At 44.3% G+C, this 21,723-nt stretch overlaps 2 protein-coding genes across 2 annotated transcripts; one reads left to right on the top strand and one right to left on the bottom strand.

Annotated features, from left to right (window-relative positions):
- Positions 1-1,304: 1,304 nt before the first annotated feature.
- Rtcb (RNA 2',3'-cyclic phosphate and 5'-OH ligase) lies at positions 1,305-21,396 on the bottom strand. Its single transcript, XM_050145671.1, has 12 exons — positions 21,118-21,396; positions 19,793-19,871; positions 17,636-17,703; positions 16,594-16,693; positions 14,223-14,379; positions 11,988-12,144; positions 11,176-11,335; positions 9,336-9,511; positions 8,729-8,917; positions 8,062-8,172; positions 6,140-6,259; positions 1,305-1,748 (listed from the first exon to the last, which is right to left on the bottom strand). The coding sequence occupies exons 1-12, from the start codon at positions 21,379-21,381 to the stop codon at positions 1,641-1,643; spliced, it is 1,689 nt and encodes a 562-aa protein (XP_050001628.1). The 5' UTR covers positions 21,382-21,396; the 3' UTR covers positions 1,305-1,640.
- Positions 18,759-19,782, top strand: LOC126503773 (ATP synthase subunit ATP5MJ, mitochondrial-like). Its single transcript, XM_050145680.1, is given in 2 exon segments — positions 18,759-19,066; positions 19,069-19,782. Coding segments are annotated over 2 exon segments (273 nt in total). The 5' UTR covers positions 18,759-18,981; the 3' UTR covers positions 19,257-19,782.
- Positions 21,397-21,723: the final 327 nt, after the last annotated feature.

Genomic DNA, 21,723 nt, shown 5'->3' on the forward strand with positions numbered 1-21,723 from the left:
AAGCAGAAACAGGGCCTGGGTGGTGATGGCACACTCCTTCAATCCCAGCACTGGGGAGGCAGAGGCAGGTGGATCTCTGAGTTCAAGGCCAGCCTGGTCTACAAGAGCTAGTGCCAGGACAGGCTCCAAAGCTACAGAGAAACCCTGTCTCGAAAAACAAACAAACAAAAAAGAACCACAAAACATGACCCTTTAGGGTACATTTTACATTCAAACTATAACATTCTAGTTAGGTTCATGGACATCTTATTATGTACAATACATTAAATTCAAAGGTTTTCAGTCTAATATTTTTTTTTAGCCACTGTTAAAAGTTGTTAGTCTCTTCTGGATCTCAAGGCACTCTTTAAAACTATACACTTCTAGCATGCAACGGCAAAGAGTAAGCATTCCTTTTCTAAAAGAGAAGAATGGGACCGTAACAGAGACAAACCAGACCAAAGCAAGACTGAAACCCAGCAGAGCGAACACCAAACTCTTCAGCCCCCAGGTGGGTATCTGGGTAGCATCAAGACGCCATCTGAGCTCCAACAAGCTCAGATGTTGGAATGTAATTGACCCCACAATCTCATTAGCACTATTAGGATACCACCCAGTGACTTACTTTTGCCTTCTGGTCATGTCACCAGCACATGTCTGCCTGCACACTGCCATGCTCCCTACCAAGATAAATGGACTGAACTCCTGAAACTCTGAATGAGCCGCCCCAATTAAATGTTTTCCTTATGAGTTGCTGTGGTCGTGGTGTCTCTTCACAGCACTGGTAACTCAAACTAAGACAGAAGTACTGCCTTCTTAGCCCAGGTCCACTCTGAGCCTGCAGCTTTTACTGGTGAATGTTGCACATTTCCGCATCTCCAGTATCTTGGGAGTTTCCACTGCAACTTATGTCAGAAGAGAGAACCGATCTCACTACAGATGGCTGTGAGCCACCATGTGGTTGTTGGGAATTGAAATCAGGACCTCTGGAAGAGCAGCCAGTGCTCTTAACCTCTGAGCCATCTCTCCAGCTCCATTTAATGTTTTTATAGTAATTAAAGATGTAAACATGGGGTCACCTGAGAGCTCTTTGCTGTCAGTGTCAAAGCATTACTCGAAGCGGTCGGAATCTGCTGACAGCGTGCTGTAGGCTCTCTGCCTCTTCTCTTTGACTCCTGCTCCTCAGCACACCCCACTATGCACTTATCCAGCATCTGATTACAACAACTTGGGTGCTTGGTGCTCCTATGAGAGAAGGGAATCTAAGCTTTTGCTGGGTGAGGAGATCCACAGATGGACACAAACTGACACAGTAGAAAAAAAGGAAACATTCACAAACCATATGTAATAGAACATTTGTCATGATACCTATTGGGCTAGAAAAGTCCACTCTGGTGATTACAGACTTGTATGACCGAGTAAGGCAACTTTTTGACCCTTTCCTACAACCTAGTAGATTTTCCCAAAAATCTGGGATAAAGAAGGAAGAGGCACATTTGCCTGCTCCAAATGGAGACATGTCTCCTGGAAGGCTGTTTTACAACCCTGGCTCCTGGAACAGCAGCCTCTCCACCAGTCACTGTGCTGTGTACTCTGGATCTTCAGTCTGATGTCTTAAGCGTTTCAGTCCATGGCACTTCAAGCCTCTGCTGGGCTTGGCTTTATCCTTTAATAACTGCAATTGGTCTCAGTTTAATGGCCTTCTTGCTGATCCCAGCATCGTGGCAGGTATTCACGACGTCTGTCACATTCTTATAGGACTCTGGAGCCTACAGGGAAGGGATTGAACACTTTAAAGTCCACCAACAAGAAATCTTTCAAAACACAAAGATTTACTTGAAATTTTAAGAAATACTTGGGATATTTTTGCCCATTAACTAAGCAAAAGTTAAAAGTATGAACAAACTCAGGGCTCGTAAGGGGTGTGAGATAAACAGGTGGTCCAAAATTTTCAAAAAATTTCTTCAAAAACATTTATTATTTGTATAATTAAAAGCAGGGGCCAGTGAGATGGCCCAGTGGAGAATGTGCAAGTCTGTGACCGACTTTTATCCCTGGAACACACAGTATGAGGGGGAGAGAACTGACCGCTGACTTCTGGCCCAGACACCGTGCACACACACTACATACACTAATTAAAAAGAGAAGCAGTTTCACATTTCAAGTGCACACACCAATCCGCTTGGGAGGAAATGGTCCAAATGACAGAACAGTAATAGGAGCAAAATTATTTCTCTATTTCAGCAGCTATTAAAGTTCTAAATGGATGTGGATTAGTAACTTCCTCTTCACAAGAGATCTGTGTCCATCTAAACAACTGCAAGTGTGTGGCTGTGTATCTACACAACTCCCTGCCCTACACACCCACTCCTTACAACCACCGCCAATCCCTTCCACCTGCTAACACAGGGCAGGCTGCCCAGACCCTGACTGGGCTGTGTGCTCCACTTCCATTTCTGAACCTCTGGGACCACTTCAGTGACTCTCCTCTGTCCATTACCTTCACCCTGCTGTGACTAAACCTGCATCTCCCCTGATGCGGTTTTTGCCTCCAACTTTATGAAGCAGATTTCCCCCTCTCAAACTGGGCCATGTGACTGGGCCTAGAATGGAACATGAGTCCCCCTTAATATTCATGTGTATTTCCACTCTTTCTTTTCTCCCCCAAAACTACCAGTTTTAAATCTTGTGGTCACATTAGACCACCCACAAGCTCTCAACTCGGTTATCAGCCAGCATGAAATGACCTGGGAGACAGACATCTAGTCCCCGACTCACTGGTACTCTCTTGCAATGAATCTGAAAGATGCCATTATTCAGGGAGGCCTCTTCACTTGGAAGCACCTTCATTCCGGCTATGTGGCGGCTACGGCTCTGTATACCTCTACCGCTCTCTGCGGGTTACAACTCTTCTACAAGTACACATTTGGGCTTCTGTTCCTTCCTGCTCTCCATGGCAACACTCCTTTAACCAACCATACAGGCCCTACCATCCCTGTTAGTGAACCACCCTAAATAACTTCCTGTAGAGCTTAGAGCGATTTTTATTTTATTTTATTTTCGAGACAGGGTTTCTCTGTAGCTTTTGGTGCCTATCCTGGAACTAGCTCTTAGAGACCAGGCTGGCCTTGAACTCACAGAGATCCGCCTGCCTCTGCCTCCCGAGTGCCACTGCTGCCCAGCTGTATAGTGAATTCTAATTGTTCTTAATAATAAAAACCCAGAGTCAAGTATTAAGGGTGAAAGATCAGAGAGGCAGAGCAGCCAGCCACTAGAGTTCTACAAAATCCTCAGACTGAAAAGGGCCGAGCTCCCGTCTCCTCCTGCCTTGTATTTCTCTCCGCCCAGCCATATCACTTCCTGTCTCTAACTCCCTAGTTAGTGCTGGGATTAAAGATGTGTGCCACCACAGCCTGATCTCTATGGTTAACTAGTGGCTAGCTCAGCCCTCTAATCTTCAGGTAAGCTTTATTTGTTAGAGCACAAACAATCACCACTTGCCTCTCTCTCACTGGACCGTACTTTAAGGATAGTGCCACCTCTACACAGCCAGGTGCTCCCCTGGAAACATGCCACCCTGACGTTCCTCTCACTCAGATGCGAGCCCTAGCAGGTGATCCACCTCATCTTTTCTGCACTATCGGTTTCTCTCTCCTCATCACCAGGCACACTAGGCAGACCAAAGCACTCTTTGCTCAAATCCTCCACTGTCCTTCTATCACTCTGAGCAAAAGCAAAGGTTCTGTAAATCAAAGGTGAGATTGGGGTAGGGACACAACCCAAAGGGTCTGGTGCCTCTCCAATGACTTTGTCTCCTTGCATCTCCTGTTCACGCCACCTGTGTCCTTCAGGCCCACACTCAAGTATCACCACATCAAAGCCTTCCCTGCTCAGCCTATGTAGAACTGCACGCGCCCAGTCAGCCCTTACACCTTCCCATGTTTCCTTTGACTTCATAGCATTTACACTGTTTACACTGTTATTAATACACTACAATTTTACTGTCTCTTACATTCCATAGGAAGGGATTACATCATTTTTCTACACTGTGTCTTCCTTAGCACCAGAACAAATGTCTAATAAATAAGACCACAGGAATGAAAAAGGCCATGAGGTAAGTAAAAAAGGAAAGTGGTGGCCATCTCTAGCTGGACGAATGCTGCTGGTCTTTTCTTAAGTGTTTTCCATAGCCTTTAAAGTTATTACTTTATAAGTTGCGATGATAATTTTAGGTTTATTTTATGTTGGGGTGTTTTGTACATTTTATGTCTGTCTGTTACATGCAGGAGCCAGAAGAGGGCAGAGTTAATTGAACTGGGGTTATGAGTGGATGTGAGAACCACATGGGTGCTGGGAATTGAACCCAGGTCCTCTGAAAAAGCAGTAAGTGCTCTTATCTCCCAAGTCAGGGCTCCAGCCCCCAATGCCCTGCCAAATGTGTTACTCTTAAGAACAAGTATAAATTATCACAAAAGTAAGGTTTGACCCGGTAATTCTGCATTAGACTTCTAATCATTAAAAACTTGAAGAATGAATATACCTACCATAAATTAATTTACAGCAGCAAAAAGAGGGAAGCTATGTAAAAACCCACGTGACCAGAGGTAAGACACGCGTCTGGGAGCACTGACTAAAGAATGACATCAAGAACTTATCAGAGGCTGCATTTTTAAAAAACAAATAAAGTTTGACTTTAGGTTCAAAACAGCATCAAGGACATGTGGCAGTAAAAAAGAAAAAAAAAAAGAAGGGTCAGATAACTGGTTTTCTCTTAAGTTCGTGCAGATCTTTATACACAATTCTTCCTCTCTGTGAAGTAAACATAACCTCTTTAAACATGTCTCTCTCCTTTTTCAAATTTGCTCTAAACTGAAATATAAGTATACAACTGTGCACAATCATCTTAAACTACTTCTAGGCTGGAGAGATGGCTCAGAGTTTAAGAGCACTGGCTGCTCTTCCAGGGTTCTTTAGTTCAATTCCCAGCAACTCCATGGTGGCTCACAACCATCTATAATGAGATCTGGTGCCCTCTTCAGGCAGGTAGGGATACATGCAGGCAAAACTGTATACATAATAAATTAAAAATAAAAAGTTCTTTATTACTTTAAATTTTGTACAATTAAATTTCACTGCCCGTATGTTCACACATGCCACACTGCATGTGAGCAGGTTGAACACAATTTGAAGGAACACGTTTTCTTCTTCAATCATATGGGATTTGGGGATTAAATTTAGGTCACCATACTGAGCCAACTTGCTGGTCCTCTCAACATGTTTTTAAACATTATAATGTAGATAGAAACTATACGTCAGGACCACGGGGGGGGGGAGTACCCACCCACTGAGACAGTGGGGCTGATCTATTGGGAGCTCACCAAGGCCAGCTGGACTGTGACTGAAACAGCATGGGATAAAACCAGACTCTCTGATCATGGCGAACAATGAGGACTGATGAGAAGCCAAGGTCAATGGCAAGGGGTTTTGATCCTACTTCATGTTCCGGCTTGGTGGGAGCCTAGCCAGTTTGGATGTTCACCTTCCTAGACATGGACGGAGGGGAGAGGACCTTGGACTTTCCACAGGGCAGGGAACCATGACTGCTCTTTGGATTGGAGAGGGAGGGGGAGAGGAGTGGGGGGAGGAGAGTGGGGGGAGGGGGAGAAGAGTGGGGGGAGAGGGAGGGAAATGGGAGGCTGGGAGGAGGCGGAAACTTTTTTTTTCTTATTCTCAATAAAAAAAAAAAAGAAACTATACGAACGGTAAAAATCATTCTCATAGACTTAGCCTGTAAATAGTCTCCAAACAAAGGACAATATAAAATCAAAATGAGATAAACAAAAATTGACAGGAGTAGCAGCTTACACCTGTAATCCTAGCACTTAGGAGGCTGAGGATATTTCAAGTTCCAGGCCAGAGTAGGGCGGAGCTGGTTGGATGTGTAGGAATGGAACTGTGAGTGGTGGTGGTGGTGGTGACAATGATAAAAAGTGTATACTCGTGGGTGGAATTCTCAAACCAGAAAAAGTGAACAAAATAAAAAACCCCAAAATCCAAAAAGAAATCATCAAAAACTCCAAGTCGTTTCTGTAAGTAATCCCACACAGCCCTGGCCCTGCCCTCTGGTCTTCTGTTAAACATCCATCAGGACTTCACTCACCTCTTCCATAACCAGCTTGGGTGAAGCAACACGGATTGCAATTCCCATATCTGCCAGTTTGTCTAAGACATCCTGGAAATCTAAATTACGGCGAGACTTTGCTCGGGATAACGCACGACCCTAGAATGAGAAAGGATCAGGGACAGGAGTAAACTTCAATTTATGAATTTTGAACTAAAACTTTGACTCTAGTAATTATTTAAGCCCTTGGGATTATATGCCTTTTCCTTGATTATTTAAGTTCTTGCCATTACCACATCTTCCTATGTACTTACTCATTTGCTCTCATTATCATTAGTGTGTCCATGTCAGAACATTTACGCATAAAAGCCCTGGCATGTGTGTGGAGCCAGAACACAGCTTTCAGAAGTGGGCTCTCTCCTTCTGCCTGGCTGAGGTAAGGCTCTTGTTTCTGCTGCTGCTGTGAACTCCAGGACAGCTGATGTCCTTCTAAGGTTCTAGTCTCTGCTGCCCATCTTGCTGGAGTGCAGGAACTGCAGGTGTGAGGGCTCCATGGAATGAGGGTCATTAGGCTTGCAGCAAGTACCTCTACCCACTGAATGATCGCACCTGCTTGTGTGTTCACTTCTGAGCTAAGCCTTGCTATGCTGCTTACAATGCACAGGCAGGCCTTGAACTTGGTACTCCTCCTCCATCAGCCTTGTCAGTAGCTAGGATTACAGGAACATATCACTGTATGTATGGGCGGCAGCTCCAAATGCCCGAGCACAAGGCTGTGGGCTATTATTATTATTATTATAATAATAATAATAAAAGTTTAAAACAAACAAAAAACCAACCCAAATGCCATTGGGATGGTGAGGTAGGTAAAAGGTACTTGCTGTCATGTTTGATTCCCAGAAGCCATACCATGGAAGGAGAGCTCCAACTGCCACAGAACTGTCCTGACTTCACCTGCATGCTAGGTCACATCATACCCCTCCTGGTATACCCACACACAAAGAAAGAAATAAAGTATGAATAGATTAAAAGAAAACAAAACCACCTGGTGTGGAGGTTGGATCAGTAGGTAAAGCACTTACTAGACAAGCATGAAAACATGAGTTTCGTTCTCGAGCTCCCAGATAAGAGCTTGGAACACACCTGTCAGATCAGCACTGGGAGGCAGAGACAGGAGGATCCCAAAGGCTAGTTAGCTAGTCAGTCTAGCCATCAGTGAGCCCCAGGTACAGAGAGAAACCTGTCTCACAAAACAAGGTGGCAAGTGTTGGAGGAGACAACCAATGTTGACTCTGGAACACACACACACACCTACCTTTGCTAGTTTAACCTTATTATATGTCCTTTATCAAGAAGACTCATCATACCATTTTTGAAAATAAAACATTTTATATTTAAAGACTTATTTTGAATGATTCTAAGCATCACTGACTAAGTATCCATCAGTCAACCACCTTTTTGTAAGCAAAAATTCCTGAAACAAAGCAATGGCCGTTTACACAGTCCTGTGGCTCTTCCTGCCCTATCACGGCACAGCTGAACTGAGCTCCCAAAGCCTAGAAGGTCTCAAGTACCCAGCTCTCTACACAGTTCACCACAAGTGGCTGAGAAGATGTGAGGCATCACCAAACAGATGGGCTCTCTGTGCTAAGAGTACGTCTGCCCACATCTGGAGCGGACTGTCCAAGAGACAAATGAAGCGAGTGAGCAGGTCCAGTGTGGGGCTTCCGATAGTTATGTCACTTACAAGCTAGTTGCCTTGAACTAGTTGGTAACTGTCCAGCTAGATTTTCTGGACTCGATCCTACAAAGGCCTTACTGAGATTCCAGGTGATTTCAGTCAGCTCATTAAACAGTATATTATGGGGAATCATTTGCAGTAGTCATGACACACTCAAACCTAGATGTTGCTAAACTTAACCCTGAAGAGTAAATTTCTAAGTGAGTTTTCATTTCCTTACCGCTCCATGACAGGTTGTTCCAAAGGTCTCAGTCATGCCTTGCTCAGTGCCAGTCAGAACATAACTACAGGTCCCCATGGTGCCACCAATAAGCACTGGTTGTCCAGTGAGCTGAGGATACAAAACACCAAACAGTAAATGTTGGAAAGGTACATGCTTTTTATGCTGAAACTTCGTGTTGCAGAATTGCAGAAGAACCTAATGCTCTAAACTCAATGCTCTTACAGCTAGCTGTATTAAGGAATTACTTCTTTTTTTTTGGTTCTTGGGGAAAAGAAAGAGAAGGAAGATGTGAGGCCCACAACAGACTGCACATGGCACAGAAAACTCAGACTGGAGGGAAGTATTGCAGGATTTCTCATCCATGGCAAGGACTGCCCTCTCTGGACTTCCTCATCTGCAAACGTAAGCATAAGGGAAAGAAAAACTGCAGTTTACCCTCCGTCCTGCCTTCCAATAACTTTCAGGCTATCACTGAGCTGAGGGGAGTAGAACATTCCTAATACAGAACTATGGGACGGGGCATCGCTGGGGCAGACTGGGAACCACTGCTGCCATGGGGGACATTGTTCTTTACACACTTGCTGCTCCCTGCTGCACTAAGCCCGTATCTAGCATTCTCGACATCGTGATCTCATGGCTCAAACACAAATGCAGGGTTACATACTTGGTAATCAACAGCAATGAGCGGGTGGTGTGGAGGGAAAGCACGGGTGGACCCCTTCCTGTGCACCAACAGCGTCCGCTCCTTCCCGTCCACCACGTGCTGCTCCACTTTGGCAATATTGTGAGAAACATCATAAATCACATGCAGGTCCAGGTCGTCAGGGGTTGTGTTGAAGACTTTCGCAAAAGCCTAGGGGAAAGTTTGCATTACAAGTAGCTCTAGCTCTTGAGAATGTACTTTACTGCTTTCGGCTAGTGAATTCCTGGAGTAGGGACTTCAGAATTCAAAAACAGCAGTCACTAATCTCCACACGAACACAGAAACCACCTGGAGAACACAACTGTCTGCCTCTGTGGATCTTGCCTGACACTTCTTTCACGGCCTTCTTGACCTCAGAGAACAGCGTCTGCATTCTTGCTGTGGCTCAAGACAAATTGAGGCCATTCTGCGTCTCTCTCTCTCTTTTCTTATTTCCCAGGCCCTTTTCATTACTCTCCTGGCCAAAGACACCAAAACTTAAGATACTTCTCTAGTATCCAGAATACAAATTTCTAAAATCAAACATGCTTAACTTCCTGATTAACTCAAGAGAGCAATTTTACTTTACCTGGCGGGTTAAGAAGGTCATAGAAGAGCGGTTAACCCAGGCATAGTTTCCAGCTGCAGCCATTCCCTTTAAATAGTCCTGCCCCTCTGGGGATGCGATCCGAGCACAAGCCAACTGCCGGTCATTGACTATAATCTTGTCTCTCTTCATGGCCTTTTCCATAGCTACGAGTGCATCTGAAACAACAGAGCCTTAGGTCAGCCCAGGGAAGTTTCTCTTAAATCATTCAGATTTACTGTACAAAGACAGAACATACAAATTCAAAACAAAACCCTAAGTGTGCTTCTAAGTTCATCTAACTGTTCAATCAAGATATATTTAGGGTTGAAAAGATGGCTCAGGAATTAAGAGCACTGGCTGCATTCCCAGTACCCACATAGTGGCTCACAACTGACTGTTAACTCCAGTTCCAGGGGATATGTACCCTCTTCTGGACTCCATGGGCACTGTGTGAACATTGAGCACATACAGACAAGCAAGGACAGACAGACAGACACACACACATGATTTTTTTAAAAAAGATATTTACTGAGAATCGTCTGAGTATGGTGATACAGATTTGTGAGACAAGCAGATAGCATATGCCTCCAGAAACCTTAAATGGGATGTGTATAACTAACAGCAACATGGACTTCCTTCCCAACATGTAAGTAAATGAGAATAGCACATATTTTGTTATCATCATGGGTCTCACTTTATAACTCATTTGTCTTCCGGCTAACTACATTGTTTGGGCTACTTCACAGCTGTGCTCCCTTTGCTCAGCCTCTGGAATGAGGAGATCATAGTGTGTGGAACAATCAATGTCTTACAAATAAACAATGTCTTACAAATAAAAACAGTCAGTGCTTCATGGATCTGCTAGACTAAGGATCAGGCTGGCACAAATGATTGGTTCTTACAGGATAAGACACAGCTGTACAGGTGATGGAACATGGAATTTGATGTTTATAATTTCCATGTGTGTACACTGTCTCCCACAGTCACTGATGCCTGTAAGCTACCCAGACACCGATTTCCATGTTCCTTGGTTTTGTTCTTCCTGCTTGTCATGAACGTCTTCTATGTGTTAACTATTCAAATCCCAAGGCCTAGCCTGAGAATTGTCTATGAAGCAATCTCAATATTTTTAAAACATATTAATGTTGCCTTTCTTACAATATTTTATCAACTAATACTTTTTGTCCTTGGTGGTGGTGGTGTGAGGGTCTGGATGAGTGTTCATGTGGATGCCAGTGGTCAACCTTGAGTGTTGCTCCAGTGAATCCCACGCATTTGTCTGTTTCTGCCTCCCCAACACTGTGATTGATTACAAGTGTGCACCATCTTTGCATTTCTCTGTGGTTGAGGGACTGAACTTAGGTCACTGGGCTTGCCCCTCGCTTTACTAACTGAGCTCTCTCTCCGATCCTTTTTCTCAATGAACATGATCTTATCCATCAGACAGTGAGGCCAAGTACCGAATTTAGAATTCAATCCACCAAAATCACTAACCTTGCCGAGTACTATACGCTGACTGAATGAGTACCTAAACTCCAAAGTCCAAGTACTATCAAGGTGGTTAGTCAGCACTAACCCCCAACAGAGAACACAGCGCTAAACAGAACTAGCATTACCAAGGGCTTCCTCAGTGACCATGCAGTTCAAATCTTTGCATATATTATTTCTCTAATCTTGCTACCCTCTTGTTTCAGATGAGAAAGATCCAATGAAGTTATTAGTTTGTTCAGGGTCACAAGTAAAGAAAGTCACAAGTTAAAAACCCACACAATGTACTTCCATGGCTCAATTTACCTCTCTCATTCTGTTCCCCACAAACCATACCTTTGCTAGAACATACCTGTGGCTACCTGGTGGCCCAAGCCTCTGCTTCCACTGTGGATCATCACACACACCTGTCCCTTATGGTCGATGCCCATCTTCTTAGCAGCATAGTCATTGAAAATCTCATCTACAACCTGGATTTCTGCATAGTGGTTGCCTGCTCCCAGGGTCCCCAACTGTAAATGTAAGAATGTCTGATTAAATAGTTTCTATATTAGTTAAAAACAAGTAAACAAACATATATTTAAAATGCAAACAGGTAAAACCAAGACAACAAAATAACTATACACAAGTGTCTCAAGTAACAAAAAAATTCTAAGTCTTAGAAATTCTTATTACAGCATTTTCCAAAAATAATGTGGACTGCACCAGAGATCTAGTGTAGCATAAGCTTTAAGTTGTCTACGACTGTTGCATCTGTACGATGTCGGGCATGTGTGCCAAAGCACTTACGTAGAGGAGAGTCAGTCTCTCCTTCTACCTTATGGACGCTCTGGAGACTAGAACTTGGGTTGTGAGGTTTGTGTCTCCATCACTGAGCCATCTCACTGCCCTACACTCTTTAAAAAAAAATTTTAAAAATAAACTTTGGCATACTTTGTAAGTCTCATAATTCTATCCCATGTTATAACTCACAATATTATAACTATCTGCAAGCTCTATGTAACCTTTCAGAAAAATGATGCGTAAGCAAACAGATTTGTTTTTTGATGTACTGTAAAAAAACAAACAAAAAAATCTAAGGATATATTTTTTATTAAACAGAAGGTACAGATTTCCTCCGTGATGAAAGCTAAAATATTTTGTAGATCCTGTAAAGTGAGTTACCTGAGGAAGGCCTCTCTTCTTTGCCCTGGGCGAGACCTTGTTGGGGTCAGCTTGCAGCATCCTCCCGTACTCCTCACAGTGCTCCTTGTCTTCAGCCCAGGCGTAGCCTTCCCTCAGCGACCAGTCCACACCCATCTCCAACGCCTCCTCCAAGTCTCTGGGGTGAGCAAGGAAATAAAGTCATTTCACAGCAAAGGACAACCAAGGTTAGGAAGAAACACATCCCAGAGCATAGTACATGGTACACTACTCCTGTGTACCAGGCTTGATTAAAAGTTCATGCTTTCTAGGTTGTTTGTTTGATTTTGAGGAAAGTAGTCACATAAATGATCACTATGTAAAATGGAGATAGTGTTATAAACATGATTACAGTTTCACTTGACACTTACATGGTCTGTTGTACTTAACAAACCAAAGCAGGTTTTCATGTAGTTCAGGCTGGCCTTGAGCTCACTATGTAGCCAAAGATGACCTTTGGCAAAAACTCCTGTCTCTATCTCAAGAGTGGACACAAAATGTATCATTGTGCTCAGTTTTCATGTACACTAAGTGAGTACTCTACCAACTGAGGTATATATCATCAGCCCATGTGATGTATTTTTCAGTTATTATTGTTTTCTTTTATAATACATCTGCCTCTCAGATTCTGAATTCCATTAGGGACAATTAAACTGACACAGAAAAGCTGTAATCTTAATCAGATATTACCATCTACCTCTATTTTACATGTCTATATTAATAATTTATGAAAAAATAGTCAAATAATGAAGATACCTGAATTTCCTCAAGTAACACAGGTTACATCTTAAGGTTTATTTTCACCAAAGCATTGTGTGGCTTTATTGCATCCACACTTTGAAGATGTAGGGCACACACATTAAATACTTAAGAGTGAGGATGCTTCACCATCACCCAAAGGGCAGGCTTCTCACACAGCCAGTAGAGAATATTCCCTTCTCCACTACCCTAGATGACAACCCTTTACAAACAAAATGAATTAGGACAAAATTTTACCTGAAATATTTGTAAAGATGCTTCATGTTCAATCAGTAATTGTTACATGTATGTTTTTCACATTGGGGTGACACAGGGGTCATATGAAAATAAAGGATAAGCATCTAAATTAATTTTCCTTCACGTGCTCTTTGATATTTTTGGTGGAAAGGACTGTGTAACAGGTAACAGTTAAGAGCATTTATGCATTAGTGTATGCATACAAACTTAAAATGCAAAGTACATACAATGCACATGTCAACAGAACATCTTTGACTTATACTTGATAAACACAACATTTGATCCAGATATGGTGGTGTACACCTGCAACCCTAGTATTTGGGAGGCTGAGGCAGGGACCATGAGTTCAAGCCAGCCTGGTTACACAGCAGGTTTAGGGTAGAGAAGACCCTGCCACGTGTAAGGTATACCGTTTGGCATGAGCAGTACAGCACTGTCACTAGGTACCCAAGAGATAGAAATACCGAGCCTTGAATTACTGCACTACTTAACTAAACAGAGCACATATTCAGTACCATCATTAAAAAAAAACATTGTAGGATGAATGGGCTCCTTGAGAGGTACTTAGAACATAGCCTGTCTGAGAAGCAAAAGCTCTTCAGTCTGAACCCTGACACCTCTTACCAAGCTTAATTTCCTGTTGTTAATTTGCTTTCTGCTAGCAGTGGTCATCTCCTGGGTGAGGTATTGGGCACAGTGTCATTATTCTAAAAATACTCTGTGTCAAGGACTGTTTTTCTTAACTTTTATGTATATGGGAGTTTCGCTCCAACATAGGCACTGTACATACAGTACCCACAAGGTGTCAGATGCCCTGGGTCTGGAATAACAGACAGTTGTGAGCTGCTGTGTAGGTGCTGGGAATTGAACCCTGGGCCTCTGGGAGAGCAGCCAACAGTCTTAACTTGAGTCCTCTTTCTGGCTACATGCTTTCTCTTTTTAAATTGTAGACACAGAGTCTTATATGTTACCCATGATAGCTTTATTCTCCTGGGTTAAAATGATCCCATCATGTCAGTCCCCCGAGAGGCTGGGACTGCAGGTGTGTATGCCAGTAAGCCCCGCTCAAGGGCTGTTCTAATGAACATGGGCTGGAGCTAACGCTTTACAAAGCACTAATCTGCGCTTCCTAACAAGTGGTTGAGTACATGTCTAAACTGGAAGCAAAGCTGAGCCGCATGGTTCCCCCCCTTTCCGTTTACCAGGACCCCGTGCTCTTACTTGGCATTCATTGGGATGACACCTTTTGATCCCACACCAACGGGAATGTGGTCAAACATAGCTTGGGCAAGTTGTTCCTTCACAGGCTGCACATCACTCTCATCTAAATTGGTTCTGAGCAAGCGCACACCACAGTTAATATCAAATCCGACACCACCTACAACATACAGAAGTTACGTCAAATCTTAGCAAAATAATCAGACAATCAGAGCATTACTTGAAGTTCCTCACTACTAATATGGAGTTAAAAGAGGGCACATTCCTTCAAGGACAAGCATGTTTTAATGTAGCCATCAAAGTGACTGGCTGCTGGGCAAGTCTGTCAACACTGCAACAATGCAAGCAACACATGCACTAAGGGACCTCACCCACAGTGGGGAATGTGGCAGACAGACGGACGGGAGTAGTAACCTGCCTCCGTTTGTCTCACAAGAGGCTGATAACTGCCAGTCTTCTCAAACAGCCAACCTTTCCTACTGTGCATCTTTTTTTTCTCAAAAAAACAACAACAATTTCCAATGTTTTGTCTTTTGTACATCTAAACCGTTGTATTTTCTCCAACTTTTAAAGATATTCCAGGAGGCTGGAGAGATGGCTAAGTGGTTAAGAGCACTGCCTGCTCTTCCAGAGGCCCCCAGTTTGATTCCCAACACCCACAAGGTAGCTCACAACTTCTTCAGTCCCAAGGGATCTGTTATGTCCTCTTTTGCCTTTCCCAGGTACCAGGCACACACATCCATACAGGCCAAATACCCATACACATTAAATTAATTAAATTAAAAAAATATTTCACACAATTTTCCTAATTTGTGCATTTAAGACTATAGCGTATCTGCATACAAAGATGGAATTTCCAGTTATGGTGGTTTGAATAGGAATGGCCCCCACAGACTCATGTGTTTGAATGCTTGGCCTATAAGGAATGGTACTATTAAGAGGTGTGGCCTTGTTGGAGGAAGTGTGTCACTGTGGAGGCAAACTGAGGTCTTTATGCCCAGTATGGCACAAAGTCTCCTTCTGCTGTATGTGGATCAAGATGTAGAAATCTCAGCTCCTTCTCCAGCACCGTGTCTGCCTGCATGCTGCCATGCTTCCTGCCATGACAATGGACTACACCTCTGAAACTCTACACCTCTGAAACTGTAAAGCAGTCCCAATGAAATGTTTTCCTCTGTAAGAGGTGTCACGGTCATGTGTCTCTTCACAGCAATAGAAGAAACCCTATTTACCAGTTAGTACAAAATTTTTAGATCTAAGTATTTCTGAAAACCATGCCTTCCAGCTTTATAAAGATGACTGACAAGGAACAACTAGAGGTGATTCTACCTTACCTAGTAAGTGACCACCATCAAGGAAACAACAGCAAATGCTGGTGAATCCTTATACTCTACAGTGAGGATATAAACTGGGCCACCACTGTGGAAATCAGTATGGAGGTTCCTGAAGACAGACCCACTCTATGACCCTGCTCCACCACTCCTGGGCAACATTTGCATGTCAGTTAACAGTCTCACTACTCATAACAGCTAGGAAGTGGAACTGGCCTAGATGGCCATCAACAAACTGACGTATAGAGAAAATGGAGTACGTGTGCAATTTTATTCAGCCGTAAAGAAAATAATATTTGCAGGAAAATGGATGCAACTGGAAATTACTGTTAAGCAGAGTAAGCCAGACTCAGAAAAACAAATATCCAATGTTTTCTTTCATAAGTGGAACCTAAATTTAAAATTGTGTATATCAATGTATTACATGTTTGCTGGTCATAAAGCTAGAAAGAGGATCATGAGGGGGAGGAAGGGATCTGAGGGAGGTGGGAATTAGGGAACAGAACACAAGCCGTAGGCAAGCAGACTGAGGTGTGTGGACTTAACTTGGGGGGAAGAAAGGCAAGCAGCTAGAGGAGGGACAGGGTAGCTGGGGAGGAGAAAGGATGGACAACGTAGAATGGCACATGTGTGAGCACACCATGATGAAGGCCTGGCTCCTACACTAGCCTAGAAATTAATGAAAAATACTAGTGTTAGAACAGAAACGATGCGAGGAAGTACTGAGTCTAGCTCATTTCATTCTCTCCTCCCAATAACGCTCAGTGCTGACACTGGACACATTTACCTATGCAGTAGCTGAGTCACCAAGAGAAATTTTGTCAGAGAAATGTTTCTTTTGCAGCCAATGTCTGATATTCCCTGGCATCTGATAAAAATCCCCAAAGTTTTCAGTAAATGATTTGATTGATATTTTAATAGCCTACCTATCCATAAGCAGCTTTAATGTAGAAAACAAGAAATCACTGAATGAGACTGAGAAATGCACACTGTCTCAGAAAGGCCACACAACACAGAGAAGCCACATGACACCAGCACCTTACCTGGGGATACCACGGCTTCAGGGTCATTCATATCAAAGGCAGCCATGTTCCCTATGGCAAAGCCATAGCCTGAGTGAACATCAGGAAGCCCAATGGACCGCTGGAAAAGAACGAGACCTGAAACACAGCTGTTCCACTCTGCCTTCACTCTGAGCCCCATGGTGAACTATCTGTCTATGAACCTGTTCACAAAGCTGAATACTGCCGAGGACATCATTTCATAGTCTGACTGCCAACAGGGAAGTCTCAGAGTGACAGGCTGCCAGAGAATCACATGCTAAGTGCAGTGCTGTTACTTTTTAAATTCTCTCAAGACACTGGCAAGCTGTAGCTGTTCCATGGTTTATACAGGTAATGAGGATTTTCACAAGTGAAATCTATTTGATGGCATCAATATAGCACATTTCAAATACAGGGGCCGAGTAAAGGATGGTACGCCATGCCATACAGAAAAGCCGTCATATATGGTGAGACATGGAGATAACCAGAAATATGAGTTCATAGATACTGGAGCCCCCTCATTTTATCAACACCCCCACCTACCCTCCCCAAAGCACCGCACTGTTAATGAAGAAGCCCCATAAAAGTCTGGTAAATGGATCTACTTCTCAGCACTCTCCTCTGAAGGTGAAATCTGAACGCTAGGCTAGTGGAGCCCCCCCCCACCGCACACCACCCAGCTCCACTCTATTCACCATCACTGCCCCAGCATCGCTAGCATAGCCAGCTGGGCAGTCCTCTTCCTTTCTTTCTCAATCATCCTCACACAGACTCACAGTGAGACCTAGAACGGTGCACTGCTGAAGGAGTAACGATGCACAACGGTAAGATCTAAATCCCTTCACAACAGCCGCTCCAAACTCTTAGATTAAGAGACAGAGGGGCTACCGGGCCTCAGTCCTAAATCTAAGTGTTACTGGTACAGGCAAAGGTCACCGTCTAAATGACACCAGCATCCGTTAGGTGGAGCCCTTCACTCATCCAGCAAACTTACATACAATCACACACAATGTGAATGATCAAGGTTCTGGCTCTGACTCACATGAACAATCCCAGGCAGGGCTGCCACGTTGCCAATCTGCTTCATGGCTGGCAGGAAGCCACCGACACCTGAAACAAACACACCTCAGTCTGAAAAAAATGACACATTTAATTTTTAGCACGACTTAAGTACATGAAGGGGCAGAGGTTCTGGTTACAGAGCAGAGAAGGATGGTGGAAAGGAAAGTGGGGAGGAAACGTCAAGAAGCACGTTCACAGGAGGGGCAGAACACCAGACACGCTCGCCAGTGCTCTGTGCACACCAGAAGCACGTTCACAGGAGGGGCAGAACACCAGACACGCTCGCCAGTGCTCTGTGCACACCAGAAGCACGTTCACAGGAGGGGCAGAACACCAGACATGCTCATCAGTGTTCTGTGCACGAGGGATAGAAAACATTAACTATTAATCTTTATGCCGCCAGTATAAAATTACTCTCTCAATAACTCATAGTAGTCATTAAAAATATTAGCAGTGGGAGCTGGAGAGATGCTCAATGGTTAAAAGCACTCGCTGTTTTTGCAGATGATCCAGGTTCGAGTCTCAGCACCCACATGGCAGCTTACAACCGTCTCTGACCATCTGTAACACCAGTTTTAAGGGATCAAGACTGTCTCAAAACAAAACTACCCCAAAACAGCTGTGGTGTTAACCTAAAGGGCAAAGGGCAATGGGGGAAGAGCTGAGAAAACAAAACAATGACTTGAGAGTCAGGACGGATGGAGGGCAAGTCCAGCTTTGTCAAATGTTAGCAGCTGCTTTTTTTTTTTTTAAACATGTGTGTGTGTGTGTATGTATGTATGTGTGTATGTATGTATGTGTGTGTGTACGTGGAGGCCACAAGCCCACAATCGGTATCTTCCTCAAAGTCTCTCCACTTTATTTAAAACTTTTATCTACTCGCTGTGTGTAGGTGTGTGCATGTACAAGGAGGCCAGGGGACAGCTTGGCGGAGCCAGTTCTATCCTCTTATCTTTCCACGGGCTCTAGGAAGTGAACCCAGGTGGTGAGGGCTGTGTAGCAAGCACTTTTTCCCTAGCCCTCTACCTTATGTTTTGAGGCAGGGTCTCTCACTGAACCAGTTACTGGTTAGACTGACTGGGCAGCAAGCTCTGCCTGTCTCTGGCACCTGGCTCTGACGTGGATACTAGGGATTCCAACTCAGGTCTTCATGCTTACACAGCTGGCACTTTCCTCACTGAGCCACAGCCAAGGCCTGTAGCAGTGCCACTTAACACAAGGGGACACGCTCAAGTGAGGGAAGAGGGGTAGCCATGACAGGTGTCAACCCTGATGTTCACCTAACTAGCATACCAGCCAGTTAGGAGCTGGCCTTGTCCTCTTGAGATGCTTCAAATCCTTATTAAGAATGCTTGGGTCCCCATGACACCCCCCTACACCCAGGTTTACTAGGAAATTTGGGTAGGAATGGGTTAATGACCTTCATCCTTAATAGAATCAGGAGTGCTGATGAAGTAAAACTTGGAAAGGCAACAAGTCCTGCACCTGCCCATCATCACTCACTCCCGAGTCCAGTCAGTATCATTTACAATGTGGCATTAATAAATGTATCTAAGAAGCATACAGGCACATGTGCATGCATAAGGGAGCACTGGTTTTAAAATCAGGAATTCAGATTTGAAATTGTGACCAAGGACAAGTTAAAAATCACTTAGTTGGAGAGATGGTTCAAGAGTTAAGAGCATTGGCTGCTCTTCCTGAGGACCTGGGTTCAATTTCCAGCACCCATATGGCGGCTCCTGTCAGTAACTCCAAGGATTCCGACACCCTTCCAGACAGACATGCATGCAGGCAAAACACCAATGCACATAGAATAAAAATATAAAAAGAAACAAAATCACTTAAGTTCACTGAATTTGCCCGTCTACAAAAGACAGATAATACTGTTATTATCTGTTTCGTTATTACAAACATGGCATGGACAATCACTGTAAAAGACCTAATGAGGTGCCTGAGACACAGCGGGTGCAGGATGAGAATAGACTAGCCCCGGGCTCCAAACCCTTAACCAGCAGCATGCTAAACAGGCGGTCACAAACAGGCGCTTTCCTTGAAAGTGTTTTACTCTGGATGAGTTCTTTACTCAGGGTACAGGGGAGGCTTTACCGTCCCATACAGGAGCCTAAAGTGTACTCACCCCCGCCTCGACAGGCATTCCTTAATTCCTCAAACATCAGTTTTTCCAGAGAGTCATTCACGTAAAACACCCCTTCAACCTGATACAAGAGAAAGGCAAACATCGTCTAAACCCAAGTTCATCACGGACAGACGAGGTGGGCAGAATGTATGCGCTACGAATGTATGAGCTACGTGTTGGGTTTACATCGTTTATTCTGCATCAAACTCCCCTGTTACATCTCATAAGAACCTGGAAGATTTTAGAGCATTTCAGATCTGGATTCAAATCACGAATATTCAGCCAGTGAAATCTCAGCAACTATCTCCAAATCAGAAAAAAAACTAAAAATCTACACCACCTCTGGCTATGAATATTTAAGACAGCCACATTCAAACTGCCACTTCAGTGATCATGAACTTCTGAGGTATGTCTATTATGATTTTGCTATTTTGCAACTTACACAGTTTTTTTTAAAAAAAAAAAAAAAACATGGTGTCCTAAATAATGTATAATTTTCATGTGTCAAATAAAAAACTAGCAGGTAAATCTACTAACCAACTCCCCCTCTTTCCACAAAATAAAGGAAAAATAACATTGTTTTATTGCTGTGGTCTTTTTCTTCCTAGCATCTTGCAAAGTAATGGGGCTCAAAGACATTTTGTTTCGTGTCAAATGAAAGGAACGGCTAAAAGGAAATTTTGTGATTTTTGAGAGTCTTAAATAGGTTGCTTTGGCTGGTCCCGTAGGCATCCTAGACGGTTCTCTTGCCCAGTAGTATCCGCTAATAGGGCCTTCCGCCCTCCGTCTTCAGTGCTGATGAGAATACAGGCCTGAGCTACCTACCATGCAAGGCCTATCAGAAACTTCTTTACTAATACCGAGGACTGCAAACCTTTATTGCATTCCCCTGGCACTTAAGGGACCGAGTCACTTAACACACGTGCCAAAACCTCCAAAGGTTTTCTTCCTCGACTTTAACGGAAGCCATGAGCACAAACGGCCTGGTTTTAGCCCCTGGTCTCCTGCTCCCACATCAACCAGGCAGAGAAAAAGAAGCAGACTGGACACGAAGTCAGAGCAGTCTTCCTGGATGGGTACGGACGGGTCCTAGGGGTCTCGGGCATCTCGAAGACCGGGAACAATACATGCGTGGGGAAAACACGCGTGAACCGCCCCACTGTGTCTGTCCTCGCTGGGGAGCAGACCCGGACCCTGTGGGGGGCCCGGCCGGCGCGGGGCGGAGGAGGCCGGTTAGCGGCGGAAGCGCTGCCCGCAGCCCCGAAGGCCGCTACCCTCGCCCCGCAGGCCACAGCCCCGAAGGCCGCTACCCCGGCCCCGCTCACCTGCATGTTGGGCACAAAGCCCTTCTTGATCCTCCAGCAGTTTTTATTGATCTTGTCCAAGAACTGCAGCTCATCATTGTAGTTGCGACTCATGGTGGAGGCGAAGGTGGCTGCAACTCCCGAATCGAAGAGAATCCGCCGCGCAGTCCACCGGCTCCGCGTAGCCGCCTCTGGGGACTCAGGGCGCAGGCGCGACCGACGCCGCTGCAGGAGGGAGGAAGGCAAGCGCCGAGGCTCAAATCTCCTCGCGCAAGTCGCCGTCATCTGGATATGAAGCCTTCCGCGAAGGAAAGCTAAACCAAAGATCTGGTTAAACTACCGTTCTAGTGGACTTTTGTTTTAAAGGTTAGGTCTCACCATTTAGCTATTAGTGAGTCTGGAACTCGCGCTGACTCGCTGGAAAATGCTGGCCTCGAACTCCGCGAGATCCACTTGCCTATTGCTGCCGCGGATAAAAGGCTGTGCTTGGAAATGTTTTTAAGCCGCTCCCGAAAACCCTTGAATCTGAATCAAGTCAACTGCTCCGGAGAATATATAGCTTGGATTTCACAGCCCCGTTATGAAGTAGCTGAGCAAGATAAAATACTAATGAACAGCACATTTGAC

This window comes from Alexandromys fortis, unplaced genomic scaffold (assembly GCF_014885135.2).
Source record: "Alexandromys fortis isolate MF-2015 unplaced genomic scaffold, M_Fortis_MF-2015_v1.1 scaffold_50, whole genome shotgun sequence".
Classification (NCBI taxonomy): Eukaryota; Metazoa; Chordata; class Mammalia; order Rodentia; family Cricetidae; genus Alexandromys; species Alexandromys fortis.

Bases quoted from the DNA above. Each gene is read 5' to 3' on its own strand.
- Rtcb (XM_050145671.1), bottom strand. From the start codon at position 21,381: ATGACGGCGACTTGCGCGAGGAGATTTGAGCCTCGGCGCTTGCCTTCC. The intron at 6,260-8,061 runs GTAAGGAAATGA...TTCTCATTCTAG, and splicing joins GAACAACCTGTCATGGAGCG to GGTCGTGCGTTATCCCGAGC. The intron at 1,749-6,139 runs GTGAGTGAAGTC...CCTTCCCTGTAG, and splicing joins CCAAGCTGGTTATGGAAGAG to GCTCCAGAGTCCTATAAGAA.